Consider the following 10,411-nt stretch of genomic DNA (forward strand, 5'->3'; position numbering starts at 1 on the left):
CTTAAAATAACCATAATGACGCAGTCTCCATGCTACAATAATAAAAGCGAAGTGTTTCACTGTGGGGACACTGTGTCTTTATCAGTACAATTTGACTATTATTTGTGTCCCCCTTCAAAAATTGCTCATGAGAAATTGTATATTTATTGTCCCCCCTACTGTTAAATGAAATTTATGCCCATCTATCTATCTATCTATCTATCTATCTATCTATCTATCTATCTATCTATCTATCTATCTATCTATCTATCTATCTATCTATCTATCTATCTAATATTAATATGATGTGAGGTCCAGTTAACAGCTAAAACAGGTAGAAGTAATAACTACTTTTTACTTAAGTACATGTCAGAGCCAAGACTTCTTTACTTTCACTTAAGTAAAAAGGTATAATCAGTACTTCAACTTTTACCCGAGTATTTTAAAACATGAGTATCTGTACTTCTACTTAATTAATGGATGTGTGTACTTTTGCCACCTCTGATGGTGTGTTACATCTTTTAAAGCTATATTGCCAAAAGTATTGGGTCACCTGGTCATAAGTACATTATGTGATTTTTTTTTTTTTTTAGCATTCCACATTTAGCCCCAATATTCTCTTATTATTCACTCCACTCTTCCAGGAAGATGTTCCACTAGATTTTGGAGTGTGCTTATGGATATTTGTGTTCATCAGCCACACTGCAGGTACTGTTGTAGGTGAGGAGACCTGGGGGTGTTCCAATTCATCCCAAAGGTGTTCAGTGGGGATGAGTTTAGAACTCTATAGCAGGACACAAGATCTTCTTCTCCAAACCATGTAAACCAGATCTTCAAGGAACTCACTTTGTGCACAGGGGCATCGCCATGCTGGAACATGTTATTATGGCGCATATATATATATTCAATCATTTGAAGTAGTAGACCAGATCTTGTTTTAGTATGACAATGTCTCTGTGCACAAAGCAAACTCTAGGATGAAAAGGATGAAAGCTTGAACACTTAATTTATGCTATTTCTCTCCCTTTACTTGAGTCATTGTGAAAGAAAACAATTCAAATTATTGACAGAAATGAGGAAGGAAACCAGTGAATCTGCCCTCAAGTTTTCATTTCAGTTCACACAACAGAACAGACGGAAGCTTGCTTTTGCAGAACGGTACAGTAAGTGCTTTTTGGTATTTTTTTTATACATTATTGAGCATATGATGCAAAAGGTCTGTCAATATATGAACGTTTAATATCTTGCTATATTGCTTGAATAAGTCATATCCGGATCTCATGCCTTTATTTCGACTTGATATCTCTTTCAAAGAACCTCGACACTCTTATTGAGCCTCAGTGTAACTACATGCACTACACATTGTATAACGTTACACGGTTAAAGAAAATACAATGCAATTTCATTAGTGTGCTAAATGAATGTAATGAAATCTATTTAAAGGGACGATGCAGCCATGCTGAGTAGAAAACCACTTTTTTCAGGAGCTGCAATTCTCCTGTTGCTGGCAGGTAAATTTTTTTTAAGAAATATATGTTACATTTTGCTGCCTTATGTTTCCACCTGTGTCTTATGTAATGTACTTTGATTGATATCTGTTATACAGTGAAAAAATAGCATGTGATTTTCCGGTTGTGTGTGTGTGTGTTGCAGGAGTTCAGGCTCAGTTCAGTGTAACTATTTCCTCTCAGAGTCTCTGTGTTATTTCTGGATCGACAGTAAAAATCCCCTGTAGTTTTACAGAACCTTATGGCTTCGGTGTTGCACTGAAAGAGTGGTATCGACTCTTCGGACAAGAACTAAGAGTCCTGAACTGGGATCCACAATACGCAGGACGAGTGTCTGTAAGCACCTGGAAGTTTGGTTGTGAGCTCACGATGACTGCTGTGAGGGTGAATGATTCTGGAGTTTATAACTTCAGATTTAAAACACAAAACGGTGACTGGATATCAGCCTCATCTGGAGTTCATTTGACTGTTACAGGTAACACACACACTTTCAGGATTGTCAATGATATCTTCATCACCACTGTTCTTCTAAGAGCATTATTTATGCTCTATTGCCATCTGGTGATTGTGAGACGTGTAAGTTAAAACTAGAAGGAGCTTTTCTATTCAGTAATAAGGATAGAAACTGTTTCATGAGTATCTCAGATTTAATGTGGGTAATTAAAGAGCAGACTGATGGTGAGGCTATGGATATGAGAGAGGATGAGGAGTATCAGGGCCGAGTGCAGTACACACACAGCTCCCAGAATAAGTGTAGTCTAAAAATCACTAATCTGAGAGAGACAGACGCTCAGACATACACATTCAGATTCCACACTGACCAAAGCGAATAGTCTCTCTGTCTGCTGCCTGAGAAACATTAAGTTAACTATAAGACTGTAATACATCTTTTTTATAAATGGCAACAAAACCATGTTCATTGTTTGCAGATCTGAAGGTTAAGGTCTCTGTCTGGTCCAGCTGGAGCAAGAGACTGTCCTGCATCACCACCTGCGCTCTGTCTAACAACCCTACTTACATCTGGTACAAGAACGGACGGAGTGTTTACAATGAGTATGGAAAAGATCTGGATCGCTATGGCAGTAAGGATAAAGGCAGCTACTCCTGTGCTGTAAAGGGACATGAGTATCTTCGCTCTCCTGCTGTCTGTAAGAATTCACTTTACACCACCCTCACTCTGTCATCATCACACTGCCTGCTTGTGTTACACTACAATACACTCACATGCAGCGATTCATAACTGAGTGATGCTTTAGGGATTTAAAAAATTTGTTAAATAATAATTTCTTTGTGTTTCAGGTGTTTTTGGTGTGAACAGCTGCTGGAGTGTGACTTACTCTAGCCTGAAGATCTGCTCTCTGATTGGCTCTTCAGTGGACATCCACAGTTATTACACCTTCCCTGATAATCACGATGTCAGAAAATCTTTCTGGTTTATTAAACAGCGCATTTATGGTGAGCCCATGGATTTAAGAGAGAATGAGGCGTATCAGGGAAGAGTGCAGTACACACAAAACTCCCAGAATAATTGTAGTATGAGGATCACCAATCTGAGAGAGACAGACGCTCAAACATATAGATTCAGATTGGACGCCATCTGGGACAAGTTAATCGGCGAACCTGGAGTCCTTCTGTCGGTTACAGGTAACGTCTCACACGTTCACTTGTGTGAATTAACATCGATGTATGGATGAAAATAGAAGTAATCCATACGTATTACTTTCAGATCTGAAGGTTAGTGTCAGTTTGGAGTGATCAGAACATACAGCCTGAGAAACATTAAGTTAACTATAGGAATGTAATACATAAAAAAAAAAAAAAAAAGACAACAAAACCATGTTTATTGTTTGCAGATCTGAAGGTTGAAGTCTCTGTCTGGTCCAGCTGGAGAAAGACACTGTCCTGCATCACCACCTGCGCTCTGTCTAACAACCCTACTTACATCTGGTACAAGAACGGACAAAGTGTTACTAATGAGCATGAAGGAGATCTGTATCTCCCTGGCAGTGATTATGCAGGCAGCTACTCCTGTGCTGTAAAGGGACATGAGTATCTTCGCTCTCCTGCTGTCTGTAAGAACTCACTTTACATCACACTCATCATCACACTGAGAGTTTTGTCCAAAAAAAGGATTTCTTTGTGTTTCAGGTGTTTTTGGTGTGAACAGCTGCTGGAGTGTGACTTACTCTAGCCTGAAGATCTGCTCTCTGATTGGCTCTTCAGTGGACATCCACAGTTATTACACCTTCCCTAATAATTACAATGTCAAAAAATCTTTTTGGTTTATTAAACAGAGGACTGTGGATATGACAGAGGAAGACGAGTATCAGGGCCGAGTGCAGTACACAAACAGCTCCCAGAATAACTGTAGTCTGAAAATCACCAACCTGAGAGAGACAGACGCTCAAACATACACATTCAGATTCCACACTAATTATGGTGATTACTCTGGAGAACCTGGAGTCTCTCTGTCTGTTACAGGTAACGTTGTAAAAGAACCATTAAGTATTGGATTTTATATATATAAAATACATATTAAACACCAATCCATGTTAATTGTATGCAGGTCTGAAGATTACAGTATTTCACTGGTACAGTAGGACCAAGAAGCTGAATTGCGAAACCAGTTGCACTCTGTCTAACAACCCCATTTATATCTGGTACAAGAACGGACAACCTGTTACTAATGAGTACAGAAATGAACTGGATCTGTATGATAATACGAATGAAGACAATTATTCCTGCTCTATAAGAGGACACGAGGAGCTTCGCTCTCCTGCTGTCTGTAAGAGCTCACTTTTCCCTTCAGTTAATTGTTCCTAGGGGTGAATCTGATAATTGTAAATATGCTTATACGCAAAGGAAAAAAGGGCTTATTAAAGTTTAAGACTTTAAGTCGCAGCACTGAGTGTGTAAACAAGACCCTTTAGACCTCACAACTGTAATTCTATATTACTCTATATTACCAAATATACACCCATCAGACAAAACATTGACATTATCACATCATGAACGGTGAAGAGAATAATTCTTTATCAGGTGGGATATTTTAGGCAGCAAGTAAACATTTTGTCCTCAAAGTTGACGTGTTAGAAGCATTAAAAATGGGTGAGCGTAAGGACTGGAGCGAGATCGATGAGGGCCAAATTGTGACGTCTAGACGACTGGCTCAGAGCGTCTCTGAAACTGCAGCCTTTGTGGGATGTTCCTGGTCTGCACTTGTCAGTATCTATCAAAAGTGAACCAAGGAAGGAACAGTGGCTCGTTGATGCACATTTAGAGCAAAGGCTGATCCGTGTGGTCTGAACCATCAGACGAGCTTCTGTAGATCAAAAATGCTGAAGAAGTTCATATTGTTAATGATCGACTGTTTTGGTAGCAACAGGCGGACCAATGCCTGATCGGTGTAGCTGTGCTTTTATTTCCATCTAATTACATTTTCTGGATATATGCTGGTAAATTTTCATCTGTGTATTATGGGAAATAGTGTTTTTTAACAGTAGCGCTTGCTTATCAAGACATTCCAGATGGTGGCGTTTTATTCCCAGTGAATGGAAGTATGTGGGTAATCACAGAGCATTCTTTCTGTCATGCTGATTTTGGAGAAACAGACTGGTGGGGACCAAATGCCAACTTCTCTGTGCCAATACTTTTCATAATCTCTCAACCAGATTCCCCTAAAAACACCAATGCAGTTGTTCTTTCTGGAGAAACACTAGAGGGAGGTTCAGTGACTCTGAGCTGTAGCAGTGATGCAAACCCCCCTGTTGAAACCTACTCCTGGTTTAAGAGAGAAGCTCCAGACATACAGCTGACCACAGACCAGATTTACAGCATCAGCAACCTCGATTCCCATCACAGTGGACTCTACTACTGCACTGCTCAGAACCAGCTGGGACGCCACGACTCTACACCCATACACCTGGATGTGTTATGTAAGTGTCATGTGTTGATCTTATAACGTTTCTAAAACAAAGTTTTTTTTTCTTCCATGCATGTGTCTAAATATCTTTGTATATTACATGTAACGTCAGGCCAATTACCATAAATGACCATACCATAAACGTCTTATGTATTGCATGTGCTGGATATTCAAATTCGATAATAATTCCACAAGGACTTCTGCTCCATTAGTTCGGCCATCTTTAAATGTTTTGGCTTGGGTAATGATCACAGGCTCGGTCACTTGGTGTGTTCATGCTACTGTCCTGTGCATTCCACAGCGAGTAAAGCCTTCATGTGACATCTCCACTTGATGTTTTGAGGCATTGTCATTTACATGCCCATGCCTTCAAATAAAACCCAAAACCATTTTGTAGGGGTTTTGCAGGTTGTGGCACAAACATGTTGGAGTATTGATTCCGCTAAAGTTAGAATACGCTAACTGTGACGAATTGATGCTTCCTCCTAGTTACTGGCGTGTCTTTTATCATATTTGAATGGCTACCGTTCTATGTTTTCATGCTTTATGAATAAATTCATTCATACCCAGCTTGCTTCATGAGACCCAGTTTTTTCTGTTTTTGGTTTTAACAGTATGACTTGTTTCAGACCTCCCAAAAAACACAGCAGTGGTTCTTTCCTCTGGAGAAACAGTGGAAGGGGATTCAGTGACTCTGGGCTGTTGCAGTGATGCAAACCCACCTGTTCAAACCTACTCCTGGTTTAAGAAAGAAGCACTAGACACACTGCTGACCACAACCCAGAATTACACCATCAGCAACATCAACTCCCAGCACAGCGGACTCTACTACTGCACTGCTCACAACCTGCTGGGACACCACGACTCTCCACCCGTACACCTGGACGTCTTATGTAGGTGCATTTGTTACGCGGGAGGTATTTACTCCTTTGTCATGTCATTCCGTAAAAACTAATCAAGTGTCTCTTTTGATCAGACGCTCCTCGAAACACATCTTTGACTGTCGTTCCGTCGGTTTCTGATGATTTGTTCACGCTCTTGTGCTCAAGCGACTCGAACCCCACCAGTTCGTACGCCTGGTACAGGAAAACTGAAGGAGGCGTGACGCTGACCGGAAATGGTACCAATTTAACTTTATCCTCGGGATCCTCCTCGGGATTTTTCTACTGTACGGCCAAAAATCAACTCGGATCTTCAAATTCATCCGAATGGACACATGCATCAGGTACTCGCTTTTCGTGTGATTTGTTGGTGTCTGTTTTATGGGATCCTGCAATTCATTTATTTAACATGCTGATTATTGCTTACTGATACAGCTAATGGAGTTAAATATGCAGCTACTGGATTCACCGTTGCTGTGCTTCTCTTTATCATTCCTGTCTTGGTGTTCATGAGGTAAGAAATGACTTTTACTTCATAATGCATTCAAATCAGAACGTATCTCTTTAAATGTGATGCGCATTATTTTAAAAAGCTCTGCCTTCGAATTAGAAAATCAGAAGATCAGGGTCGAGCGCAAGCTCTGTTTCGATTGGCGCTTGGTGGTATCTACTTATCACAAGCATACAGTTCAGCAATGGTTCAACAGCAAGAAGAACATTTTGAGAGGAATAAATGATGAAAGGAACTCCAGATTCGAACTCGTCGCATCACTCGTGGCCTTAATTGCACGATTTTTTTTAAGTAGTTGAAAAGGTTTTGGACTCTTGGATTACAATGATAATTGTAATAATAAATATCACGACAGGAGGCGACAAATTCAAAGATGCGACTTTCATTAGGAGTGATTAAAGAAGGACGGGATTAGAAACGTGTTTATTAGAGAGACTGCGCAGGTGGGACGTTATGGAGACAAGCTGTCAGAGGCACGATTGAGATGGTTTGGTCATGTGCAAAAAAGGGACATGTGGGTCATCTTTAGAAGAATGATGATGATCCAGTGTGGCGACCCCTAATGGAGAAGAAGAAGAATTTACATAGATTTACATATTATATATTGTGTCCTTTTTTGTTCCTAAACTTTCCACTCACTTAGCACTTAGCATTAATTCCTATTTGTTGTGTTTGAAGTATTGAGGTTATGGATTAAACCAATTCGAAAACAGGTGACTGGTAAACAGACTTATAGCTGTAAGAACTCAGTAATCAGGAAGACTTTGGTTTGGTGGGTTGGGATTCCTACCAAAAGGAAATGAAAATGGAGTATGATTCAGACAGGATTGGATTTTCAGCTACATCATATTGAGAATCACTGATCTTTAGAATCTCTCCAGGGCACAGTTCAGAGTTTCCCCCTTAGATCAAGGAGGTCATTTACACTCATATCAAATACAGCATCTTTATATTTCAACAGGAGAAGAGGATCAGCTGCCAGCAACAGGACTGAGGAGGGCAACAAAGTGAGTGTGAAAGAATTTCACAATTGGTCTTTTTTTAAACAAATACACACAAAAAACACAAACACAGTGCTCTGTCTGGTTTAGCTCTGTATCTCCTGAGGCTCTCATCTCTATCCTTTATTCTGGCTGCTGCAAAATGGTTAGTCAAATTCTGGACAGGTGTGTGATGCTTTTCAATCACTCGCCTCAGCCCTCTATTCACAAACCAGCGCTCAAGCATGCCTCTGTATCCATGTCCATTGCCCAACCAGTCTGCAGCTGCCATAACCATCTGCACCTCTGGCCTGTGGTTCATCCTTGCCCTTAAATTGTCAGATACCATCGAATGAACACCATGTGGTAAACCACTGGAAAGAGGTTGTGGTTTAAACAGAGTGAACATTAATGATCGACGCCCCCAGCGATTAGAGGGTGAGGACCACCCATTCGAATGCCAGACACTCCTCTGTCTTGCTGTTCTTTCCTCTCTCGCAGAAGAAGCTTGTATCTGATGTACAGTCTATCTTTGTGTAAAAACAAAAGGCTTTCTAACCCTGCTCTACCTTTGCCACTGGTCAGTAATAGAGAGAAAATACTTACACACAGGTGTCTGATAATTACCACTAACTTCTCCTCGTTCCAGCGTGCATCCACGAACCACTCAATCCCGAACCCCTGCACTCAGAATAGAAGCCAGGCAAGTTATCATCTAGATCGTTTATACCCCAATAAAAAATTATTGAGAACTAATGTTTCAAGGTGTTCATTGGTATACCAGTGAGTAAAAATCCACAAATCTCACTCTCTCTCTTAGAATGACTCTGCTCCAGTATATGGTAACGTCTCAGCCATGACCCCTGACGACGTCCAGTACTGCAGTGTTTATTTCAGACACTCCCACATGCAGGAAGTGCCTCTCTACTCAACCGCCGAACTGCCGAAGGACTTCAGCGAGTACGAGACGGTAGAATATACTACAGTGAGCCTCGTCACACCAAGAGCTGTACAGTAAGTGATGCAAATGGCAACGGTTCTGTCACACCTTCTGATTTCTTTGCACTGTGATTCGGAAAATAAAAAGAAAGAAAATATTCAGGCACAGCTGCAATTAATCGAGAATGTACATGAACACATGATTGTTACTCGATTTGCTTCGCTAATTTTCCGCATGCATGTAGATCGTGTGGAAAAATCGCTGGCGCGCAGTGCATTTCAAACCTGGTTCTTAAATGGTGTCCTACCTAAATCGAAACAATCATTATGACGCCACGGCTATAGAAACTATCGTCAATATTATACGCAGAGAGAAATCTCATACAGCGAGAATGAATGTCGTTACTAAAGCACGAATCCCAGTAATCACAATTCAACAAGTCTCCTTTCACTGTAGCCACAACCTCATAAAATGAATTGTGAATCGGTTTTCCTGAGAATTTGAAATTAAGGAAAATTGTGTTTTGAACTGTTTTGACCGAATTTTCCTCACAACATCCAGATTTTCTCGAAAGGTCCGCCTTGTATGTGTATCTGTGACCAAACCTATTTCTTCTTCTTTGAAAAAAAAAGAAAGAAAAACAGCTGTTCATTTTGCAGGAATATATTTAAGCTTGTGCAGTTTGCTACAGATGCAGTTTGCGAGTCTGACTAGTGTTTGCTCTGACCGGCCGATCGAAAGATGTGAATATAGTGATGTTATTAGACCTGATTTGTTAAAACAGCAGCCTTCAAGCGGTATGAAATGGTTGCTGCTTTCCTTTAACCCTGGCAATACGTGATGACGGCTGAAATCTGATTGGATAGAATACAGTTTCCTGTTTTTTGAGATCTTTTGTGAGGCTAATACTGGTACTAAAGAATGTTTTTGTGGGTAAATATAAGTAAAAAATAACCCATTGCTCAAAATTTGCCTTTGTCTTCCAGGGAAGACGAAATCTACAACAATCTGAGATCCACAGAATAACACGAGTCTGCACTGATGATAGAAATCCAACTTCTCCAAGAAATTTCCCTCAGCAAAATGAGGTCCAGGTCTTTTCCCCTCAAAGAATTCTATTTATTGATTGAATTATCATTAAATTTCAGATTAATTTAATCATCCTTTTCTAAACATATCAGTGACCCACAATCAAAATCTGTAGCAAATAATCAGTGTTTGGTATAATTTTTGGTAAAAGTTATTTTTCTTTCTATTTATATTTTCCTTTGTTGTTCTCTTTTTTATCCTTTGAGATGATTTTGTGTGTGTGTATATGTTTATCCATGTCCTTGTAAGTATGATTATAGTATTGTTCCTTTTTTAAAACTGATTTTTTAAAGTGTATTGTATAGTAAGTTTTTATGTATAAATCGGCGATCTGGTGAAACATTTCGCGCTAATTAAGTTACGTCACCAACGTCCATGTACGGCTGAGAAAATGTGATCAACATCACCCTCTAGTGGCCGTATCCATACAAACGACGAATCAGACTTAAATCATATTATTTGATTCTTTAAAACATGACTTTGAGCCATTGAAATTAGATTTCGGGTGTTTGACAGACGCTCTTATACAGAGAAACTGACACTATGAGCATTTGATTGTTAAGGGCCTTGCTTAGGGGCCCTGTAGTGGCTGCATAGTGGT

The 10,411-nt window shown here is 39.9% G+C and overlaps 1 protein-coding gene across 1 annotated transcript; it reads left to right on the forward strand.

Annotated features, from left to right (window-relative positions):
- Window positions 1–1,116: 1,116 nt before the first annotated feature.
- On the forward strand, window positions 1,117–10,269 carry LOC310731194 (uncharacterized protein). Its single transcript, XM_083550664.1, has 16 exons — window positions 1,117–1,137; window positions 1,423–1,490; window positions 1,633–1,962; window positions 2,417–2,635; window positions 2,787–3,131; window positions 3,341–3,559; window positions 3,636–3,968; window positions 4,054–4,272; window positions 5,159–5,422; window positions 6,039–6,302; window positions 6,386–6,634; window positions 6,726–6,804; window positions 7,763–7,808; window positions 8,431–8,484; window positions 8,602–8,795; window positions 9,708–10,269. Exons 2-16 carry the CDS (start codon window positions 1,436–1,438, stop codon window positions 9,745–9,747), a joined length of 2,910 nt encoding a protein of 969 aa, XP_083406790.1. The 5' UTR covers window positions 1,117–1,137; window positions 1,423–1,435; the 3' UTR covers window positions 9,748–10,269.
- Window positions 10,270–10,411: the final 142 nt, after the last annotated feature.

This window comes from Silurus aristotelis, assembly GCF_946808225.1.
Source record: "Silurus aristotelis genome assembly, chromosome: 9".
NCBI classification, from domain to species: Eukaryota; Metazoa; Chordata; class Actinopteri; order Siluriformes; family Siluridae; genus Silurus; species Silurus aristotelis.